Here is a 24708-nt window from a genome sequence, read left to right as displayed (position 1 = left end):
TTGAAAGATGATCACAAACAAAGAAATAACAAAGTCAAGTTCCCATGGCGAGAGGAGTTCGAAACGAAGTGTTTTTCCCAGTATGGGTGGAAACTACTAGAGCACCGTCCCACATCACTCAGATTTGCTAACCACCGGGTGTCCGGGCCGGACACGCCCGAGGCTCTCCCGAAGTACTACAAATCCCATAAGGCCTCGCGGCACGGAAGGGGATGACAAAACGCCGGCGGATTGGCCGGGGCAGGGCGGGGCGCGCTGGGCGCATCCAGCGGGGGCGGGGCTAGAGTTGAGGCGGGGCGCGGGCGGCTCGGTGGACACGCCCCCTCGCCCGCGGCCCCCTCCGCGCCTCTTTCCACCGCCTCTTTGCTCTCCGCGGTCAGAGAGGGCCGGAGCGAGAAGATGGCGAAGACGTACGATTATCTGTTCAAGCTGCTGCTCATCGGCGACTCCGGCGTCGGCAAGACCTGTCTCCTGTTCCGCTTCTCAGAGGACGCCTTCAACACCACCTTCATCTCCACCATCGGTAAGGGAGCGGCCACGGCCCGGGACGGGTTTCTGAGACGCGGGGGGCGGATGCCCAGGGGCCTGGGAGAGGGCACGCGAGGGCTTGGCGCCCCGGGAGGGAGACCCTGGGGGCCGGGGAGAGGGCAGGGATAGGGCGAGAGCGGCGAACGGGGACGCTGGGCTGCGGACGGAGGAAGTGGAACCGGAGCAATCGGGAATCAGAGGTGTTGGAGACCCGAGGGGGCTCCCGGGCGGCGGCAGAGGGGGTCCCAGAGGGACAGAGTCCAGGGGAACACAGGAAATTGTACGGAAAGAGAGAAGGAGGGGAGAGTGGGTACGAACATGGGTTAGAAAGACAGGAAAGAGGAAGGAAATGTGAAGGGGGGCATGAAGGGTTGAGGACTTCAGAGGGGCTTCAAATGAAGTAAAGTGGACAGAGGACACCAGAAACAAGACAAGTGAGACTAGGCGGTCAGAAGGAAATTGAGGGTAATGAATGAGGCGAGGGATGAAGCGACATGGGCTATAAAGGCGTGCACAGAGATGCCAAGAGAAAATGCAGAAGGAAATTGTTGATGGGAGAAGGGCTCAGAGGGACCAGAGGGCAGCATCAGGCTACTTGGTGGAGAAAGTAACGGAGAGCTGGTGTCAGCTGGAAAGCAGAAGGGGAAGCAGCGGATGCAGTGCAGGGGGTGAGCAGAGAAGAGAGGAAATGGAAAACGTGGGGTGCAGGACTTTCCCCAGGAACTGGGAACTCTGGTTTCCATTTTCTCTTGACTTTGAATCAAGATTTTAAAAGTGACTAATGAAGGGGTAATGTCTATGGAGTGTCAAAATTTTCTGTGTGTTAAAATGTATTAAGGGGGGGTGGTGACTTTTGGGGAATGATGTGGTCAGAAATATACTGTTCACCCCTTTACTCCGTGCCTTGGGAAGCAGTGTGTTTCAACTTTTTAAATTCTTGAGCTTGAATATTTAGTAACGTCTAAGACATGTGATTGATTTTTTTTTACCTGCCTCCTGTATTGTTTCCTTTGAATCTAGTTACTTTTCAGATGAATCACAACATACTATATATTTACCAATTACTTCTAATTTATTCAAGAAAAAACAATCCCCCTCTCCCCTGGAAGCTGCCTTTACATTTGTAGTAAAAGACATTGTGCGCAGGTAACAGGATCTTTAACTCATAAACTGGTTTTAAACTTTCAGTAGCATAACCTTAACACCATTTTCCTTGTTAAATAGCTGAAGTCAATTAAATACCCTAAGGATCAGCTTTTTGATTGTCTGGGTGATCTTTCCAGCCTCTAATACTAGCTTATTTAGGCATTTTTCAAATGGTTTTCAGAGTGATCCACACGCAATGGGAAACTAGTGTGTTGGTAATAAGTATGTTTAAGTGGCTGGAAAGTTGTCTCTTATTTTCTGCTCTTACAGAAGACCCAGGTTTTGTTCACAGCACCCACCTGGCACCCCACACTACTGCCTGTAACTCCAGTTCCATGGGATCCAATACCCTCTTCTGGCCTCTTTGGGGACCAGACACTTACATGGTGCATATATGTTTGTGCAGGAAAAAACACTGATACTTGAATTAAAAAAAAACAAAACAACCGCTGGGCGGTGGTGGCACACACCTTTAATCCCAACACTCGGGAGGCAGAGGCAGGCGGATCTCTGTGAGTTCAAGGCCAGGCTGGACCGACAGCCTCCAAAACAATACAGAGAAACTCTGACTCATAAAACCAAAAAAACAAACAAACAAACAAACAAACAAAAAACAATCTATGTTCATATATTTGTATGTTCTTTTAAGTAGGTATATTCTTGGTTTCCTTTGATTTCTTTCACACAGACTGAATGGAAATCTGGGTGTTGTGATGTCTGGGCTTAAGGAAGTTTGAGTTGCAAGTTCTTGGCAGTTAGTCTTGAGTGGGACTTCTCTTTTCTGAGGAAGCAGATTTTAAATGTCATCTTGCATCTCGCAAGTGTATTTGTCCTTTAGTAGCTGTACAGGACATTCGTTTTTGGTATCAATTTCAAAATCCCAAATAACTCTTGTTCAGTGCTGAATGCATACTGTAATACAGACAATAAAGGACAATTTCTAATGAGTCGAGTGGGGAGGCCTTTGTCTATTCTGAGTGGGGAAGCCTTTGTCTATTCTATATGTGACTCTCTCAGAACTTTCCTCCTGCCTACAAAGTGAGTAAATCCAGGGCAAGAGAGGTGGATCAACAGTGATCAACTTCTAGAGGACCCAAGTTCAGTTCCCAGCATCCACATCAGATGGTTCACAAATACCTGTAGGCAACTGTTGTCTTCTGACCTCCCTGAGCAGCTGCACTCAGGTGTATAAATCTCAAACACAGGTTTGCACACATATATGTAAATATTTTTAAAGGAAAAAAATAAAAAGAAAGTGAATAAATCTCACTGATACAGTTTTTAAACTTCTTGGATTTACTAGTCAGTCCATACCCCGCCCCACACACACATACAGGCACTTTGTTCAACATTTCCCATAAGGATGTTTACTACCTTTTAATATAGTATTTTTTAAACTTTTCTGGTTTAGGGGTTTAACTCAACGGTATAGTATATGCTTAATATGGATGAGGCCCATATTAATCCCTAGCCCTCCCCCTAGTGTGTGTGCGCGCGCGCGCGCGCGCGCGTGTGTGTGTGTGTGTGTGTGTGTGTGTAAGAGAGAGACAGAGAGACAGAGACGGACAGAGAGGAGAGACAGAGAGAGAAGTGTATTACATTTTACAGTGAAGAATTAGAGTCTTTTTGAGTGGATTATTTTTAATGATTGAAATGAACATATTTGGAGGATTGCAGTTATTAAAACATTAAAGCCAGTGTCCTTTGATGGCTTAGATTAGGAGATGGATATTGCATGGTGAATCTCATGGGAACTCTTGGTCTTTGTACTTTCTGTGTGGTGAATGTGCTGAAAAAGAAGCTTCAAGCTGCCCTTCAGTTGATAAGGAGGAGGGAAAATCTTATGCCTCTTACTTAGCCCCAGAGCTCCAGCAGGTAGTGGGAGTAGACAGCCAGAGAACTTATATACTTGAAACTAAAATGCTTCACAATTATGCTTGAACAGTAAGGTGAAGTTCGCACCACTCTAGGGAAAAGTTCTACAGACTCCTCACTGACTGCAAACACAGATTTGGAGTATTCACATTTCTAGCAGTCTTGTCACTCTCCACCAAGCCCCAAACTGCATCCCCAGGGGATCTGAGGTTGTTGAGGTGACAGTTGGTAACTCATCTTTTCCCACCATAATTTAAGTGTCCACCTGTGTAAACTCCTGGGCTTTTCTATGGCTGGGCTTGACAAGGTCTTCTTGCAACACTGCTGACAGCCTGGATAAGGACCACGCCCCAGGAAAGATCCCTTCTGAAGGCCTGAGGTTTGTGTGTGTGTGTGTGTGGCAGATATGTCTGTCCTGTGCTTGCTTTTTACTATGAAAATATACTTTCATTTTAATTGTGTCTGCCAGTGCTTAAGTTTTTTTTTTTTTAAACAGGGGTTCTGTCATCTTTAAATTGTGTGGATGGGGTTATGTCATCATGAAAGAGGAGACAATCATTTTAATTCTAGGTACAATTGGCCCTTATACTTTCTTTTCATTTCTCTAAGGTTTAGCACTTTGAGTCCTACTTTGAGTAGATTTTCTTTCACGTGACTTACTGGGAATCTTCTAGTCTGTCAGTCAGATAATACCTGCTAACCATGAGTAAGGATGGGTTAGTCACTTGAAATTACAGGTATAATGCCTTAGACCAACTAACTACCTTTTTATTTTATATGTTGGAAAATTGAAAAAAATTGATTTGCTCCAACCCCCATTTCTTATATAATCATAATTAATATTTAGGCAAAATACTTCTAAATATATTAAGACAAGCCGGGCGGTGGTGGTATATGCCTTTATTCCCAGCACTCAGGAAGCAGAGGCAGGCGGATCTCTGTGAATTTGAGATCAGCCTGGTCTACAAGAGTTAGTTCCAGGAAAGCCTCCAAAGCTACAGAGAAACCCTGTCTCGACATACATACATACATATGTTTATCTACTGCTATATATTTTATTTCCTGTGGGATATGGGTGATTTTAATATTGATAAGAAGGCACTGTGACATCTTGAAATGGCCTTGTATTGAACAAGGTGCTGATAGAACAGAGAGAGAACAAGACTCTGCCCTTAATGGGGCCTTCTAAGCCTATCCCTTGGCTGTCTCTCCTCCTCCCTGCCCCCTTCTTCCTGTTAGGTATTTCCTGAGTGGTTTCATTTAGTATAGTCATTGTTTGACATCAGAGAGAGTTGTAGAAATTATCTACTTTATGCCCTGTCCCAGCTTTACAAATGCAAATCCTCACTTTCAGCAGAACTGCTGGTGAAGCTCCAAATCAAGTCTTTGTCCTTTTCATCACTGCAGATGAGTGCTATCCTCTCTGTAAAGCTACACTTTCCAGACAGTAATTAGATTTTGTGTCTGTGGGAAGGTAAGGTGTTTCCACTTTGAGTAGCATTCTGCTAAGGGAAATAGTCCTGAGAGAGACTCTATATGGGGATAACTTGGCACACAGACTTTGCCCTTTCTTCCAGGCATGGAGTTTCAGGTCAAGAGATCATAGTGCACCCTGCCATTAACATTCCTTCCACGTGTGAAATAACTCATGAAATCATTTTTCTAGCCGCACACTGGTAATTGATGATGGCAAATGCCAGCAGAACACTTTTAAGCATTGTTTTCTGTAACATTGTATTCTTGTCTTGGGTTCATTTGCCTTTGAGTCAGTTAATGCAGTGGAACCCATGGGCCAAATGGGGTTCTTGTTTTTGTTTTTATATTTTATATTTTAAAAGAAGTTGTTAAAGATGAAAACAACAAAGAATATGCAACAAAGAGTATATGTGACCCGCAAAGGTATTTACTAACTGGCTCTTTGTAGAACAAATTTGTTGACCCTTGCTTAAAATGTAAAACTGCTTTTGGTTGATCTCATTTCAAAACTTTTATCAAGACTTACCCACTGAAAAACAAACTGTCATATTTACATTTTTATACAAGATGATGTCAACATCTGACTGAGCATAAGCCAGATTCATAGAGGAAGTCGGCTTTCATTTTCATAGTTGTTTTCCTTTGTTTTAACTTCTCAGGTTAAAATATCAAAGAACATGTAAGTTCAAATTGAACATTTTATGCATAAAGCCTTATTTTAATGTCATGGTGCTCTTCCAGAGCTCTTGGGTAGGCTTCCCATTTCAGTGGTGATAGCCGTGTTAGGCCAAGGTAGTGGTGGATGATAAAGGGTTACACTCCCTCTGTGACGAGTGTCCTAGTCCATGAGAAAACGTGTCTTGAAATGCAGGCATGGGGAAACTGAGTGTTGGGTATGAATGTGGATCTGTCCTAAGTGTTCTTTTCTAAAGAGCTTCAGCCACCCTTCTGCAGGCAGCAAGTAGGGGGCGGGTTCACTTGGCAACAACAGCAACATTGTATCTACTGAAAAAAGCCAAAGGGGAATCAGTTTGGATATTGTTTTAGAGAAAAATAAGTTTAGTCTTTGAAGACCAGGAACAACTTAGTAGTTGATTTTTGAACAGAATCCAAAAGGAAGGATGGAGCTGGAATGAGGATGGTTGGAGCTGCCGGTCTGGCCTGGGGCTGCCTCGGGGTCTTATTCGGCTCACCGCTGGCAGTCCTGTGTTGCAGATCAGCACTCCTGTGTGTTGTAACCGGCCCCTGGAACAATTTTCATGCAAGGGTTCTCCTGGCAGGATGAGAAGAGGGTTCCAGATGGGGGAGTAGATGCTAGGTAGTGAGTCAGATTGTGGAGTAGGAGATATATGTCTCTGTAGAAAGATGAAGCGAGAAATGCAGAGTAAGATTATTAACTGTTCCTGCCTTGGTCAGGGTGCAAGCCCGAATAGGTCAGGTAGGAGCCCAGATAAAGGCGTGAGTGGGAGGTTGTAGAGGGTGGTGTGGACCTTGGCCTCCTGGGCCAAGGGAATGTGTGCGGCTCAGCTGCATTGTTATCATTGCCATGTTGGAAAAATCTTGCCCTCAAGATAGGCTGACCTTTTCTTAGAAAAACACAAATGTATGTATGGGCAGTTAAAAGGTAACTGAACAGTGTCGTGGTGCATGTAACATAGACAAGCCTGTGACTGCTTGAGGCTTGTGAACTGCCCACTTATAAACCAGGCCTGGTGGCCAATGATGTATGGTGGTCACATTTGAAAATGGATCCTTCATCAGGACTGTGTTTTCATGAATAGACCCTCAGTCATTTTCATTTCCTAGGTAGGTGAGCAGAATGGTTCATCTGTGGTGGTAGGGAGATGGCGTGATGAGTTCAGAGGTGCAGCAGGTCCCAAGTCAGTCCCAAGACAGTTTGTGTCCTCTTCCTAGATTTGTGGCCTGGGATGAATAGGTTGTTCTAGGACCTTAGTTGATTCATCATTGATAGAGTGTGATCATTTGTATGTAGTTTTTAGTGTCTGTGCGTTTCTCAAGACAAGAATCAAGTCAGAGTCACTTAGTAAATCTCCAAGGCCTGTTTTATAGGGTTGTGCAGTGCATGAATGGATAGATGGATGAATTGTGAAAGCAGTTACAGACTGTAAAGAAAGCATTGGGTGAATTTGTTGTTCTTTCATCGTGTTAGACATGACTAGATTATATTTGAATTAAGATGAAAATGTTTAATTTGACTTGTTAATATAGAAATGCTATCTTCTCTAGTGTAAAATACTGTTTACTTTCCTGCAATCAATTTTAGAATATGAAAGCGATTTCACTTATCTCTTGGTGTGCATAATAAGCCATTTTAACACCCTGCTTCCAACCCCCCACTTTTATAAATACCAAACAGAAAATGAGTGAAATCACTGGGTTCGCATTAGAAGAGCCATTTCAGCTTTGTCTCTGCCCATTAGCTTCAAACAATGCAACAGATGCCTGTTAACAGTTTCATGCCCATTTTTAATTAGCAGATGGAGCTGTGTTTGTGTCTGTGTTCTGCACAGCACTTGTTTGAGTCACAGGGTATTGAGTGGATTAGGAATGTGTTGGGCTTTTGGCTGAATACAACCAAATTCTATTTTAAAACATTTATTTTATATATGCTTATTATAGAGAACCCATTATATACTACCGAGATAGCCTTTAATCTAGAGGGAAACTAATGTGTGCAGTTATGTTTTCTGTCATTATTAAAGGAAGGAAATTACTATTTTATGGTTTCAGTAAAATTGCCATTTGTGGCATTTCTTGAAATGAAATTATCATGAGGTAACTTTCTTTAAAGCCTCAGTGCAGTCCTTTGTGATAGTGTTGAGGGGTACTCAGCTGGGTGGGAGACTTTAGCAGAACAGAGTGAGGAGTACGGGACACTGGACGGGAAAACGGCAGTGTCGGTGGGCTGGTGTGCTCTGCTGGCCTACTGCTGTCTGTGGAGGTCTGAAGTGCTGCCTGGGCCCAGGAAGATGGAGGATGATGATGGGTTCCTACCATCTGTCATGGGGAAGTGGGGGCGGCACCTTCCTATACATATGCTGTTTTCTAGTATGAGCAGGTAGCTATGGGCTGTGCAACATGTTATGACTAAATTTCAGTATTAACAAACATTGAACAGTAATTATTAGATTTATTGTATGAATGATCTGTCCTTTTTCTTTAAAAAGATTTCTTTCTTTCTTATTCTGAGTCTGAGTATATATTCACATGTGAGTGGTGGTGCCTGTAGAGGGTATTGTACCTTTGGAATTGGAGTTACAGGTGGTTTCGAGGCTCAGTTTTTTTTAAGTTAGGAGATGTTTCTTATTTTGGTTGAATAGATAAGAACCTGAAAGGCATGGCTTCTTTGAGAAAGAAGCGAATACATTTTTTTGATGCTTAGTTGCTCAGGGCATCCTTTGGGAAGCCACATAGCGTAGTAGAAGCTTTTTTTTCCAGCAGCTCTGCAAGCTGCTTTCTTGCTGCCTTACCTGTATGCTTAGCACAGCTAATTAGACGCTTTGGTATTTACCTGTTGCTGAACCTTTGGATGTTTCCCAGGGAGCTCTTATCCTCCTCAGTTCAAAATTAAATGCTAAAGGTCTTCATGACATCATGCTCATCAAATTTAGGTGTGTGGTTACTAACAAAGACCACAGTGGCATTTGGTAGCGGGTGGCAGCATGGCACAATTTCAAGGTACTTTGCAGAAGCAGAGTTAGGTGTGGAATCCCACCTCATACTGATAAAAACCAACCACAGTGAGGTTAGGCAATTTGTAAAGTTCCAAAGCTTTTGGCTGCCAGAGTTTGGGCGGACTTCTCATATCATATTTAATTTGCTCTTTTGTTGAAGAACTAGGCAGTACTTATTTAATAGATCACGTATATTTTTCTTGATATATAAAGTAGAAGGACAATCTTAGGTATTGATCAAGTTCTGTTTTGAAATATAGAGTAAACTAATTCAAAGCTGAATTACACGTTTGTTTTTATGACATGATGCAATGTCTATCTGGAATAGGTGTTATGAAATAGTCATTATCTCCCTAAACACTTGGAGATACATAAAAGCCATTAGAAAGTTGAAAAGCTTGCACTGTGAGATACCAGTGGCCAGCTGTACCCCGTTTTCTTGTTGTTTATGAATCTGAATGGGGGTGGGGTGCTTTGTATGGTTTTCAACAATGAAGTCTTTACCTTTTTCTAAAGTACTGTACTCTATGATACAGCTTAGAAAACAGATCTTCATCAAGAGTTCTCTATTCCATTTTTGAAGTGACTTAGGTTACTTTCTCATTTTACTGACCATTGTCAGCACCTCACTCCTGCTGTATTTGGGGAGAAGGGTGTGGCTTGGAAGAGGGAAGGGCTGAAAACCATGCCCTGTCCCTCCTACCAGTTCTTTGGTTCCTTCTTCAGTGTCTTGTCTCATGTGGGCAGCTAAAGTTAGCCATTGGGTGAGGGATTAGAAATTCCTGCCTAGCAGTCTGAGAGTTGATAATGCTTTGCTTCTTATTACCCTTCCGTATTGTTTAGAGCGGGATGGTAGAAAAATGATGTCTGTCTTAGTCCCAGTGGCAATGAGCAACAACACAGGAATGAGGCTGTTACCCAGAGTATTTGAGTTGATGTATTTCCTATTTTGTTTACTTACATTGTTTTAAAATATTCTAGTCCTACAGTATGAAAAATTTCAAATAGTTAACTTCATATATATAAAATTCCACTGTAAATTAAAATATAAAACATATATATATATCCATCAAATATGTTTCCATGTCATGGTCTTTCAGTCTTCAACCTTAATAAATACCATTACATTGTAAATTTAGGTTGTGCACTCCTTTAATTTACCACATTTTTTTGTTTAAGTGGTCTCTTAGTTACTGTGAATACAGTCTGTAGTATTGTGCAATACAATGGCTACTTGCTTCCTCCTAGTTACAGGCATTTCCCTAAGTGTAAAATGGAAGGGCAATCTTCCAAAATGATGGTCAAGTTCTGTTATGAAATACAAGTGAACTTCTTAAAAATTTATTTTATTTTTTGTTTATGTGTGCCTGTGTGACTTTTTTTTTTTTTTTTTTTTTTTTGGTTTTTATGAGACAGGGTTTCTCTGTATTGTTTTGGAGGCTGTCGGTCCAGCCCAGCCTCGAACTCACAGAGATCTGCCTGCCTCTGCCTCCCGAGTGCTGGGATTAAAGGCGTGCGCCACCACCGCCCGGCCTGCCTGTGTGACTTTTATATGCACACGTGTTCAGGTGCCTGAGGAGCTCAGAGATTGTCCAATGCCCTGGAACTGGAATTGCAAGCTGGGATCTTGCTGGGAACTGAAACTAGGTCCTGTGCAAGACTTAATCACTGAACCATCTCTCTCATCCCCTTAACTGCTTAAAAATGGAATTGTTTATTTCTTGTGTTTATCTGGAAGAGATATTACAAAATACTCATCTCCTTAAACACAGACACACACAGTCCATTAGGAAAGAGTGATGACTGACTGTGCTGTTATTTGTGGATTGCTTATAATTCAGTCCTCAGCCGTTATTGCACAAGCTCCTCTCAAGGACCTTAGGCTGGCTGCTTCCTCAGCACTGAAGATTGCTAGCTTCCCTGTCTTCAGAGTCCCCCTGGCAGCATCCTTTTGCCAGTCTATTAAATCAGTGTCTATAAAGAAAAGTAGATTTTCCTTTTCATTCTCCAGCTAATGATTATGCTTTCTTCTCACCAGTGGGCACTAGTGTTTGACATGTCAGAAGGTACAATGAAGAAGCAGTAGCCTTGTGTTGTTACTGTATGTAAATGGAGCACTGAAGGTATCGTCTGGTGTTTTTAATCCTGTCATGACATGTCAGAAGGTACAATGAAGACGCAGTAGCCTTGTGTTGTTACTGTATGTAAATGGAGCACTGAAGGTATCGTCTGGTGTTTTTTAATCCTGTCATGAGCATTGGCTTTCTGATTTCATGTCTCCTTTCTCTCACGCCTCATTTGCCTTCGGTTGTCTTACTTTAAAAAGAAAGTGATAGTTGAGTATACAATCTGGATATGGTTACCATTCTGTGGAAGGAAAGAGCAGGGGTTAAATTCAGAGATATGGACTCCACGGACATATGACTGTCTATTTACTTTTGAGTTTTAAAGAGGAGCAGCTGGAATTGGAGGTCAGAGTTGAACTAGGCTTCATTGCTTATGGAGTTTACAGGAAATTTAGTAGCTAGCCAGCTACTCAGGTCAGGCACAGCGTTTTATCTATATTTGTTCCATCAACCACATTTGTGTGTGTGTAGGTGTGTGTACTCCTTTGTAGAGGTCAGGGGTCAACTCGGTTGTTGTTCATCAGTTTCTGTGAACCTTGATTTTGAGACAGAGTCTCTCATTAAACCTGAAACTTGCTGATTCAGCTAAGTTGGCTAGCCATCAGGTACCAGGGATCTTCCTGTCTCTGCCTCTGGCCCTGCCTGCCCAGTTCTGGGATTACAAGTACTTGCCACCATGCCCAGGTTTTATGTGGACTCTGGGGTCAAACTCAGGTACTTGCACAGCAAATACTTTGCTGACTGAGCCGTCTTGCCAGCCACAGGAAAAGCTGCAGCAGGATAGATAAGTGGAGTTATGAAAGCACCAAAGCAAGCTTGAGGAGAGCGTGTAGGAGAAAATCACGTGCACACTCATCAGAGTCTGAGGAGGGGTGAATTAGTGCAACAGGAGGGGGAAGAGGAGGGAGGACTCTTTGGGCAAGGGCTAACTACTTCCTGCGTGGCCAGCATAGCTTCCTGAGGGAACTCTGGCACCTGAGTCAATGGAAGAGGATGTGGGCTGAGGCAAAGGTAGAGGGTAATAGAGGGCAATTAGTAAAAACTTTTTAGTCAAGAGTCTGGGCCTCAGCCTGAGGGCAGTGGGAAGCTGTGGAAGGATATCACCCAGGGAAGCCAGTTAAGGTTAGCCATCCCAGTTGCCTCTTCCTCCACTTGGACTTTCACTATTGGCCGTGTTTCCACTCCTATTCCTGTATATACCCCTCTGCATTACCACAGAAGATGTGAAGAGATGATGACTGCCATGTCCTAGGTAGGGAATGTAAAGCTGTTGGAGGAGAAGGAACTCTGTCAGTCCTGTAAGTAGATAATGGAACCCAAACCTGAGGCTCACACCAGTTCTGGGCCTTTTGTCCATAGCAAGTTGGATCTCTTAAAGTGGCTGCTGGAATTTTCTATGGGTGTCAGTGTATTGGGCATCTAGGCCTAGGAACAACCCCTTTCAGTGATCTGGAAGAACTGTGTAAATGAACCCATAAACCACTAAGTATACTAAGTGGGGCATGAACATGCCCCTTTTAACGGGGCCCCGCAGCAGCTATGTGCATATGTTGCTTGTTGACTTGGGAGGTCAGTAGACTTGTGGTTTTAAATTGTCTCTTAGCCACTAATCTAGTCCTTTAGGAAGCAATCAAATATGTGTCCAGCAGAATTAGGGCTAGGAGGGACCAGAGTTTAATTATGAACCCTACTCTGGCAAAAAGGGAACTAATTATATCAGAAATCTCTGCATTGTCTCTCCACATGGTGCCATTAGTTTTAGTTATGTGTGCTTATATAGGCTGTAATTTGCTAGGAACAGCTACCTTAATTGTGAGTTTCCTTCCTTCCTCAAGTTAGGTTTAATCTTCCTGTTAGCCTGTCCTGATTTTGAGGGTTAAATTCTGTCTAACTCTGGCTTTGTTTAGAAAACCCTGTTTGGCAAAGTATTCCTTAGTGGTATTGTAAAGTAGATCTACATCTGGCTTGTTTGCTAACTTTGAGCCTCCAGCATGCTGCCGTGAGCCAGGACGAAGAAAAGTCTGAGCAGCTAAACTGGATGTGACAAGTCCACTTACTCTGTCACATGAGCTTGCACCTGGGCGCTCAGCCTCCACAGTCTCAGTTTATATGGCTTCTGTGAGGCTGGAAGCAGAGCTGAAGGCCTCCTAGAGGCAGGTTACTGATGTCTGAGAGTGCACAGTGGCATTATGATGTTGCTCGAAAGATGTTCATCACACAGCTTCAGGCAAATGAGTAGTGAACCTTCTGAATACTTGCTCTTCATGTGCAGAAGGGGATCTTGTGCTAGAAGAGTCTAAAGTCTTTTTCAGAGCTCTGATCTAAGTTATAACCAATGGACAAAGTGGGAGAGTAGACAGAAAAACCCAAAGAGTTTATGTAAAAGTACTTGGGCTTTTGACCTGGAAACCCCCAAGTTCAGCTTCTGATTTTGACACTTCCTGTTTGAGATCCTATGGTAAATTATTTTTAACATTTTCTTAATTCATAAAGGAAGCAGTAAACTAAGGACTTTTGTTTTGATAAAAGATGCATTGTTGTGTGTAGTATAGCTTTAAAACTACACACACACTCTCTCTCTCTCTCTCTCTCTCTCTCTCTCTCTCTCTCTCTCTCTCTCTCTCTCTCTCTCTCTCTCTCTCTCTCTCTCTCTCTCTCAGAACTGTATAGATCAAGTCAGTTCCAGTTAACCATGTGTAAGTAAGTTCAGACAGCTAAATGAACCTTGGAAATCCCTGGGGACTTAAATAACATTCTCTTTTCATAAGAACTAACATTTATAGAGTGCTTTACTGTATATGAAGTCCTATTTTGGACATGCACATTTTTTATGGACTGGCCTATTGAATCATTATAGTATCTTCTTTGTGTTCTGTTATTGTCTCCACTTTCCAAATGACATAATTGAGGTAAATTAGTTGAGTAACTTCTCAGGTCATGTAGGCTAAGAAGTGGTAGAACCAAGGTGGATTTAAATTCAGACCATCAGGACCTGGGGTTTTTATTTTTGAGTTGTCTTTAAAGCTGCCCCAGCAGATTTTTTAAAAGTGGCCGTACTTAAAGGAGGCAGTGCAGCATAAAATAGACTGTGTGGTGCTCTTTTTCCTACTGTGTGTCCTCTCCAAGCTCTTTAACCTGCTTGGTTTCCGTCCCCTCTTCTCAGCGGAGGCCCTCTCATGACATAATCCAGTAAAGTGGTTTTCATGGCCTGACTTACAGTAGGTTTGGATATGCTGAGGTCTTTTTGACTTATCAAGGAATTTAAGTCCTACCTATTGGGATGAATTCTATAAAAATATGAACAGGAAGATTTTGCTTATTTTAATGAGGTGTACATCAGTGTTCTAAGAAATTAGTCTAGAAAAAGTTTAGGGCTCTGTATATTTTTTACAAAGATATTATTAGAAGTATTGTCTAAACTCATGTCTAGAGTGAAGGTGATAGGTCCCAACTTCAGGTGGCATAAAGAGACCCAAGTGCAGCTCCTGGGCTCTGTACAGCATGCCAGTGTGAGGTGTAATTTCTTGGCCTTCCAGCTGCTGTATACACTCAGGGGAGTGTGAATTTGACTGAAAACAAACAAACAAAAACAGTGTAGAATACTCTGTCCAGAAAGGACAAATATCTCAGTTTAAATATTCTAGCTCTATGGCCTCTGTTAGGGCTCTGGATTTTAAGGGCAGTGAGTTTTATAGTGAAATCTCCTGAACTGTAATGAATTTGTTTACATACATGAATGTGAAAAATGCATTAACTCTTGAAACAGTGTAGCTGATTTTAATGGAGTAAATTACCCAACTTGAACGCTAGTTAATAGGTTTTTCTTTATTTAATAATCAAGATGATAATACTTTAATCTTAGAAAAGTCATTAAACATCGATTAATACTGCATCAATACATACTATTAATTTCTTTTAATCATTAAGCTGTCTTCTTAGGGAAATTAAGGAAATAAATGTGTCAGCATAAGCATAAAGTATGATTCTCTCTGAATGTTTTTTCTCTTAGGGTATTTAGTAGATGGTGATTATATGGACAGGGCAGACTTAAAGCCATAATTGGTTTTCAGTTCTATATAGAACTTGTTTTGGACCAAGAAGCTAACGTGAGAACTTAAAAGTGTTTTGTTTGTGTGGTTTTTTTTTTTTTTTTGCTTGCTTGTTTTTGTTTTGATTTTTTTTTTAGAGACAGGGTTTCTCTGTGTAACAGCCCTGGCTGTTCTGGAACTCACTCCATAGACCAGGCTGGCCTAGAACTCACAGAAATGTGTCTGCTTCTGCCTCTCAAGTGCTGAGACTAAAGACATGTGCTACCACCGTCCAGCCTTAAAAGTTTTTTTAGGCATTAAAGCTAGCTGGTAGGGAGGATCTGGGAGGATTTGGAGGAAGGGAACAGATAGGTTAAAAATACACTATGTTAAATTCTCAAAGAGTTAATGAGAACATTTTTTATGTTCTTTAATCCTTTAATCCCAGTAGCCTATAATCGTGGTATTCAGGAGGGTGAGGCAGGAGAATCTTCTGTTGGAGGCCAGTCTGAATTACATAGTGAGTTCCAGGCCAGCCCAGGCTTGATGGGTGGATGGATGGATAGATGGAGATAGATAGATAGATAGATAGATAGATAGATAGATAGATAGATAGATAGATGGTAGGGATGGGTTATGAGGAACCCAGAGACAATATAAGAGGATAGGTTTTATTTTGACTATAGTTGAAAGGATTATACTCAAATTTGTATTACATTTGACTTACAATTTTAAAGGCTGTGTTGGTTTTAAGAGTTCATTTTTGGGGTTCACAAGCACTAAATGACAAAAAACCATGCCAGGGACCTCTTTGTTTCCCAAAACTGTGATGCATCTAGAAGAGTGTTTTGTTAAATTTTTTAAGGTGTTTGGGCTGGAGAGATGACCCAGTCTTGTTGTATGTGGGTCCAGATTTCAGATTCTCAGCACCCATATAAAAGCTGAAGGGGCATGGAACCTGCCTGTAACCCCTGTGCTCTGGAGGCAGAGCTGGGCCTCTTCAGGGCAAGCTGGATAGCCTAGCTTCTATAAGAGACCTGCCTTTGTAAGTAAAGTGGCGAGCAATTGAGAAAGACACCAGATGTCCACATCTGGCCTCTGCACACATACACACTACTCATAGATTCATGTGTAGGAAAATGTCCAGATAGTCAGAGTTTTGTTTTTGAACAAAGTGTGAAAGTTTGCCATGGTATGTTTGGCTACTGCTCAGTCCTGAACAATGAAATATGTTTCAAAGGGTGAGAACAGTGGCTCTCAGGAGGACAGGAACCATGACCTGCATCTTCAGGACCTTTTGTCTAGTGCTCAGGCACACAGAACTCTTCGTGGACTAAATATACCAGCACTGTGTATAGTTTCCTTCCCAGGAATGACTCTTTGGTTTAGTAGTGGTGCTTCTCCTTTGTTGGCAGTGCATAAACTTTCAAGGCTTGTGTATTGCTCAGAACCATTCTCTAGATACAACCAACCTGTTTCTGTCTTTTCACTCAGTGTTGCTGTCCAGTAAAGTAGTAAATGTCTGCTAACTGCAGTGGTGCTCCTGCACACATGCACAGTTCTCAGTGTATAGAAAGTCTCCAGTAATGTTTGTTGAATGACTGTCCAGTTGACATCAATTGCATCTTCTGCATCCTTACCACTGCTTTCCCCTTCCTTGTCTCCTCCACCTCTCTCTCAGGAGCCTTTGCTAACTCAGTTAGTATGCTTGGTCCAATACCTCCCACTCTGCTTCCATCTCATCTGGTTCTTTTGGTTCTGCTTTCAGCCCCATTGAAATCATCTCCATTCCTTCATTGTTTATCTTCTTGAAAGACTTCTTGTCATCTCACTCCATTCATTGTCTCTCTCCATTTTCTTCGGAACTCAGGTCATCGTGGCCTGTCATAGCCAGTGGCTCGTTCAGTACTTGTGCCCAGAGTCATCTCATCAGTGGTTGGCACCCTTTGTTACCCACACCACCAGCTTCCAGAATTGTCAGTTCCAGCAGGCTTCCCCTCTCCTAACTGTGCCTTCTGTTGCCATTGGTAGTTGCATTTTGCTGTGTAATTAAATCTAATTTCTAAATGATTTTTCTCTTTTGGAAATTAGACACACTTTAATACAATTTGTAATCATGCTCATGTGTATGACTCTTGCATTAATGTCTGTCCCTCCTGCTAGCTTGCCAACCAAATGAGTGCAGGAAGCAGATGTATTGCTATTGTTTGTTGGATCTCTAACTGTATGTCCAGTGGCAGGTTATAAATGTTCAGAAACCCTTTATTGGGGTGGCAAGATAGCTTGGCAGGTAGAAGAACTCCAAACCTCTTGACCTGAGTTTGATCTCTAGAACACCCAAGGTGGAAGGAAAGAACCAACTCCCATGTGCTATGGTCCGTGTGCATGTGTGCATACACATGCAAATGAATGAATAAATAAAATATAACAAATTTAAAAAGTCCCCTGGGGTTGAGGCACCTTTTTCTCATTACTTGTGATTCCCCAACTTTCTACCTTAAATTCCTGTCCTCTTCCAAGTTCCTCCTTGTTCAGCCTCTGACCTAAGAACTCATTGCCCTTTCATGACTTGTTACCTATCTAATAACACTGCCATTTATTCTTTTCTGTGTACAGGCTCAAAATCTGGACATCATCGTTGTCCCTTTCGAGTCTTCTACCTACCCTGGTTTAGGTCTTCAATAGGGCTTATCTAGACATTACAGTGTTCTCTTAAGTGCCCTGAGCATTTTCAGTTTCATTTAGGCTACATCTGTCTGTCCCTAGTTCTGTCCAACACTAAGGAGTTTAACTTTAGAACATAGCTCTAGTTGGCCATTAATTTCTTATTTTTTAAAAAAAATCACTTTTTTTACTCTGCTTGATCAGACACCTCATCCTTGGTCTGTCATTGTGAACTCCCCACAGTGTGGTGTTTTTAATAGGAATCCCAAATCCCAGGGTCTTGAGGCTTGCTGGGTGGAGCTGTAGCTCCATTTCACCTGGCAAGTGTAAGATTATTAATGGCCCTATAATGGTTTGGATGAAACTGGCCCTCATAGGCTCACATGTTTGAATATTTGGTCTTCAATTGGTAGAAATGTTTGGGAAGGATTTGGAGGTGTGGCTTTATTAGAGGAGGTGTGTCACTTGGGGTGGGCTTTGAGGCTTTAAAAGCCCACACCATTCTCAGCTCTCAAGCCTTCTACATGCAGGTCAAGATGTGAGCTCTCAAGTGTTCCTGCCACCATGCCTTTGCTCTCCCATCATAAACACTTCTGAAACCATGAGCCCAATGAATTGATTTACTTTATAAGTTACCTTGGTCTGGTATTTTGTCACAGCGATAGAAAGTTAACTAAGACAGAAATGCCATTTTCAAGTTTTTAGAATTAAAAATGCTTCTTACAAAATGATGATAATACACAGTCATTATTTATTTGCCTGTCATTTGAAAACTAAACAATCAAGCAAAAATATCACAATGGAATTCTTAATGTTTTATTTGAGAGAGGAGACCAGTTTCCAGATCACTTATTTTCTTCCAAGCCAATATTATGGAGTAGAGTTGCTAGTTTTCAGTCTCTCTCCTCTGTCTGTCTGTCTGTCTCTCTCCCTCCCTCCCCCCTCTTTGTCTGTCTGTCTCTCCCTCTCTGTCTGTCTCTCTGTCTCTGTCTGTCTCTATCTCTTTCTCCGTCAGGATCTCATAGCCATTGCTGTACTGAACTCACTAGGTAGGCCAGTCTGAGCTACTTTCAACTTCCTTCTTTCCATAATCACTTTTTGGGGGGGGGCTTGTCAATTGAATAATTTAAAAGTCTGGATATCACTGTTACACTTAGAAGGGGGTAGCTCCAAGAAAAAAATTCATTTATTTATTTATCATGTATATGGTATCCTGCCTGTGTGTATCCCTGCAGGCTATAAGAGGGCACCAGATCTCATTACAGATGGTAGTGAGCCACCATGTGGTTGCTGGGAATTGAACTCAGGACCTCTGGAAGAGCAGCTAGTGCTCTTAACCACTGAGTCATCTCTCCAGTCCTCATTTTTATTTTTTAACTGATACAATGAGAGAAAGCACAACATACTATTTTGAAGCAGGTAACTTGTTCAATAACTAAATCCAGCTAATTCATAGGGTGTTTCCTCACAGTTACAACTTTTGTGATAAGAATACTTTGTAATTTAGAGAAGTTTTCAGACTACAGTACATTATTAACTATAGTTACTGTGTTACAGATAGGTCCCTTGGACTTAACTTCTGCTGTCTAACTGAAATTATGTATCCTTTCATCAGTATCTTCCGGAGCTTGTTTAGTTCCCAACCATGAGCCCTCCCTGTTCACCTGTGTTGTGCCAAAGAGAATTCTTACACACACACGTGCACATGAACAGGCATATCCAAGCTTCCTTTATCCATTCATTCTTTCATGGACATTTAGATTCATGGCAACTACATGAGAGAACATGTGTTACTTAGCTAGATTTAGTCAATATACAGTGTATATACTTCTAAATATATTGTACAAGGTAAATAAATAAATAAATATAATTTTATCTTTGAAAAATACTGCAGTAGGGGGCTGGAGAGATGGCTCAGGGGTTAAGAGCACTGGTTGTTCTATTAGAGGTCCTGAGTTCAATTCCCAATGCCCACAAACATCTACATGCCAGAACACTGTATACATAATAAATAAAACTTAAAAAAAAACAACTTTAGGGCTGAAGAGATGACTCAGAGGTTAAGAGCAATGGTTGCTCTTTCAAAGGTCCTGAGTTCAATTACCAGCAACCATATGGTGGCTCACAACTGTCTATAATAAGATCTGGTGCCCTCTTCTGACATGCAAGCATACATGTAGGCGGAACACTGTATACATAGTAAATGAATCTTTAAAAATATTAAAAAAAGAAAAATATTGCAGTAATATGCCAATGTTGACATACTGAGATTGGTGGGTCATATGATATATATATAGTCTTTCTTGATGCTCCTTATCTGTCATATTCATTAGGACAGTGTTAGAGTCTTCTTTACCCTATCTAACCTTCCCCATCCCTGCCAACCTGAGAATGTTTTCTCCTTCCTCAGTGGTATGTTGTACCCTGTAGCACTTTGGGCTTTTGTCTAGTGCATACTGTGTTAGTTCTGTGTTATAAGGAGATCTCCTCCCTAGCATCCCCATTCTTGTGGGAAAAGTCTTTGGGACAGAAATTTGTTTCATCCTTAGGTTTTGGTGTTGCCAACTGCTGAGCTTGATTATAGCTTTGGTGCTCAACAAATTTCATTCAACTGAAATTTCAGAGTAATTGTGATGAAATAATTTGATGAAGTGAAATTTTCATCTTCGTAGGGGGACGTTTGCAGTGTTGGGAATCAAACCCAGGGTTTCCTGTGTACTAGGTGAGCGCTCTACCACTAAACCACATCCCCAGCTACCTTAGAACCTTTTTCTAATGATTCTAATTTCAGTTGCTTTCTGAAGTAAATTAGGTGTGAGTCTCCACTTATGAAAATAAATAGTGCTAGATTTAGGCCTATTGTGGTTTGGGTGGTTTAACTGAGAAATTACTTATTTCATCTGGCAGACTTCTGTGAAACTTTTGCTGAAGCTGATTTTAAGTTTAGTTTACAGAAGAGGCCCTGAAAGAATCTTTTTCAAGTGATAGGTTATACTGTCTTTGCCTCCAGCCTTCTCTTGAGCTGTCAGTACTCTTAACTTTGGCTGATCTGGATTTTTTTCTTTTAAGATAAGAAAGACCGTTTTCACAGGCCTGTTGCTCTGTGTGTGTGTGTGTGTGTGTGTGTGTGTGTGTGTGTGTGTGTGTGACATGCACACTTGTGCATGTATGTATATGCACACTAGTCACAAGTCTGTTGCTTATATTCTTTAATTCATTATTTTCTGCCTGCTTTATCCTCTCTGCTCCATATGTTTGTTTGTTTGCATTACTGGGGAACCTCAGGTCTTGCACATGCTAGACAAACATTCTGCCATTGAGCTCCATCCCTGGACCTTTAAATTTTTTTTAAACATGTTTTTCTAAGTTGTGTAGGCTAACATGGAACTTTTGATCCACCTGCCTCAGCCTCCAGTGATGGAGTGGTATGTGTGTACCTCGTGATTTTCTTGGTGTGCTGAAATCCTGTGTTACATATTTGAATTGTGTAAAAACAAACCTGGATATAAGGCAGGTAGCGCCACAGCGAGGCTGGCCCTCAAGGCAACATTGGATGTCCAACTCTTTCTGTAGAGGCACTTTCAAGTTTTTTGTTTTGTTTGTTTGTTTTCCTACTGAGGCACAGATTATATTTTTTTCCCAGTGCTTGGGATCAAATTCAGGCCTCACACCTGATAGGCAGGTGTTCTGCCACTCAGCCACATCCTCCAGCCCTTGTGTTTTGAGACAAGATCTCATGTGGCCCAGGCTGTCCTTGAATTTCTGATCCTCTTGCCTCAACCTTCCAAATGCTGGAATTGTAGGTCTGTGGTTTTTTGGCGTGGGTAGGTGGAGTGTTCACTAAACAGCATTGGGCTAAGACTCTAGCCCTGAGAGATTATTTTAGGTTTGGGGAAAAAATGTCAGGATTTCTGTCACGGAAGATACCAAGAGGAGTAGGGAGATCATCATGTTACTGCCTCTTCTGAAAGGGTGGGATGTGGGCATTGTGGGGCTTGGGCAGTGAGCATGGATGGCTCAGGTGATGGCTGCATCTGTGGACAGTGACTATCGGGCTGCTTTTTGGTCTTCTTTTACTAAGTTGTGGGCTGGTTTTGTGTTGAGTGACAGGCAAATAAAAGATGAGAGATTGAAGAGGATTAAGGCTTACCCTCACATCTCCAGTGTTTTCAAGCAACATGCTCACCCTTTTGTGTGGGAGGCTTTAATAGCTTTGAAGAGTCAGTACTCAACTAGACCTGAGGTGACATCTTCTGCCACCAGGTACCACCATACATGTGACCCAGTACAGCCTTTTTGATATCAAAAGAGAAAAAAAAAAAAAAAAGACAAGGAGACGATTCCATGGTTAGTTTGAGATATGTGTTTTTGCTGCAAAAGCCCAAATCAAGAAGAAAGCTCATGTGCTTTCTGTTAGCTTAAGTGAGTGTTTTGTGTTAAGCTTTCCTTTTGACTTCTCTGGCCCAAGAGATTATCCTCTGCAGATCAGAAAGGTAGAAATTTTGGAGATGAACCTGAGGCCACAGCCAGATTGGGTGTTTGGGAGGTAGGGAGATTACAGGTGTCCCCCACCCCAGGGTACACACCCAGCAGATCCCTGAATGGCAAGCTTATTTTACCATCTGTCTTTAGTCTGAGCATTTGGACAGAGAAGAATGCTGAAGCAAGACTTTAGCAAGAGCCATAGTTTGAAATTGTCCTAACAAAGGCTCTTGGTACTGTATTTACTGAACACTTCCTTCTAAATATAAAAATGCTGAAAGTAAGAGTGTGTGTCTAGAGTTCAAAATGAACCTCCTGTTAAGTTCATAGATAGTTTGGTGGGTGTTTTTCCCCCTTGCATGACATTTTCCTTGATAGTGCCATACTGACCGGCCGTCTGAAAGCTCTTGGTTGGTCATTCTGCCTCCTTCAGAAGTGACCTTCCTGCATAGTGTTGACAATCACTTTGGTATGCTGGTGTAGCAGTGTCCTTGGTGTGTAGCTAGCAATGCATGCTAAACCATCCATAGTGGAGAATAAATAGTAACAGTGGGCACCCAGGCTGCCCTTGGCTACCTGTTTAAGATTTGAAAATTGGGTTGTAAGATAGAGCTGTCAAGGAAGTGCTTTCTGTTTCAGTTTGTGTTTAACTGTGACTCAGCTATTTTTTTTCTAGTTTGATGTCCCCTCCTTTTTTTTTTATTTTTTATTTTGAGACAGGGTTTCTCTGTGTAGCCCTAGCCTGTCCTGGCACTCTCTTTGTAGATCAGGCTAGTCTTGAACTTGCACAGATCTGCCTCCAAAGCATTGGGATTAAAGGCATGCGCCAACAGGCCCAGCTAGTTCATCCCAGTTTTGAGTGGATTTAAAATAAGTTATTTTATATTTTGTATTAGAAAAATGTCACTTTTCAGGTAGAGTAGGGGGATTCTGATTGAGAATCAGAAAAGATAGTAGTGATGAGCGGATGCCACTTTTGACTCAGAAAAAAAAATAATAGTTCTCATAGAGTGTTGTAGATACAAAGTGTTTTTATAATGAGACAAAGGAAAGGAAAACTATCTCTGAGATTTACTGTAGGAAAAACAGAAGGGGGGGGAAGGGAATTCTAGAATTTCCGTATATGGTCGGGGAGGGTAGCTTCTAGATTTCCCCAAATGTTTCCCTTTTCACTAAAACAGCCCCAGAGAACTGACTCATGATTGATGTCAGAATAGAAAGACACTGGGACACCTAGCCCTGATTGTGAAAGGCGGTCTTCACATACAGTCCTCTCCAGATGCCTCTGCTCGTCCATTCCCTGGTGAAGGAATAACATGCAAATGAAAGCCATTATGTGATTTTTTTCCTGGCTTGCTCACACAGTTCCAGAATATAATTAAAAGCACATGCGATTATCAGTAAACACCGAGATTTGTGTTAGGTTTGTACAAGACTCTGGCAGAAACCTAAAGCATGTTCTAGTGTCTTAGGCTGTCCCCCCCCCCTCCCTTTCTCTCTTCCTTATTCCCTCCTTTTTAAAAAAATATTTCCTTCACTCCTTTTTTTCTTTTCTCCCTCCTCTTTGGAATGAAAAGCAACTGTCTATATGGTGTGTGTGTGTGTGTGTGTACATGAGTGTTTGTGCATGTGAACACAGGCACATGCATGGGGGTCAGTCCTTGTCTTCGACCTTGTTAAGGCAGGATCTCTTGTTCATGCTGTATGTCAGACTAGCTGGCCCACGGGCTTCTGGGGACTCTTCTGCCTTCCCTGTCCATGTTGTGAAGGTATGCTGGAATGAAAACTACTAAGTATATCCGGCTTATGTGGATTCTAGGGTTCTAAACTCCAGTCTTCACACTTGCACACTTTGTCTCCTGAACTACCTCCCAAGCCCTATTCTTCTTTCAAATTGGCTCTTTCTATCCTGTACATAGATTGATTTTCATTTATGTAAAATGATTGTACTACATGATTCTTTATTTCTTCCTTCAAATAAGTTCTTATAAGTGTAAATGTCTGTGTGTGTGAGTCTGTGTGCATCTCCATACTACAAGTTAAATTTACAATTTCCCTTTTATCATTTTTTTTAAATAAAAGCTATATGTCTATAGCCAAAAACAGTCTAATAAATTTAAAAGAGGCACGAATTCCAGTTTAGAGATATGGACTCGATTTGAACAAGAAATACTTTAGGCAGCACAGTGGACTGTTTGAGCATTTAGCCCTATATTGAGAATGATAAAGTATTAATCAGCAACCAAATGACCTAAGGCACTGGCAGATCTGTCCCCAGTCACCATCCACGCAGTCTCCATCTGTTTGGGGTAATGAAATGGCCTTGTTCTTGAGATAACTTGTAGATTGCAGCAGTTCCTGCTATTAAAATTGAGTCTGCTCATTCCTTCCCACATACCGTGGTTGGAAGGCAGAGTATCATGCAGTTATGAGAACTTGATTTCAGTTGGAAAAGATTTTGGCAGCAGAACTTTCTTGATGATGGCTGAGCTCAGTGCCAGGGCCTGCAAAGTCTCTGCTTCAGTGGTGGGCGTGGCCAGGGGCGTGGCCAGGGCGGTTCTCCTGCCTCTAGGCTGAGGTGTTCTATTTCTCTTCTATTATATAACGTTAAGATGTGAGTTTCTGCTTTTGAGAGTTTGTGTTTCTTTTTCCTTCTAACTTAAAACAAACAAACAAGATAAGGTATTA

The 24708-nt window shown here is 41.8% G+C and overlaps 1 protein-coding gene across 1 annotated transcript in view; it reads left to right on the top strand.

Moving 5' to 3' along the window:
* The first annotated feature begins 315 nt into the window (after window positions 1–315).
* Window positions 316–24708, top strand: part of Rab8b (RAB8B, member RAS oncogene family) — a 71080-nt gene continuing 46687 nt past the window's right edge. Inside the window, exon 1 of the mRNA XM_040739643.1 lies at window positions 316–523. Within this exon, the coding sequence (XP_040595577.1) occupies window positions 400–523 (124 nt within the window). The 5' untranslated portion in view covers window positions 316–399. The remainder of the gene's footprint in view (window positions 524–24708) is intronic.

The sequence above is a fragment of the Mesocricetus auratus genome, unplaced genomic scaffold, assembly GCF_017639785.1.
Source record: "Mesocricetus auratus isolate SY011 unplaced genomic scaffold, BCM_Maur_2.0 Super-Scaffold_100691, whole genome shotgun sequence".
Classification (NCBI taxonomy): Eukaryota; Metazoa; Chordata; class Mammalia; order Rodentia; family Cricetidae; genus Mesocricetus; species Mesocricetus auratus.
Note: the sequence above shows the minus strand (reverse complement) of the source record. Positions and strands in the feature narration are given on the sequence as shown.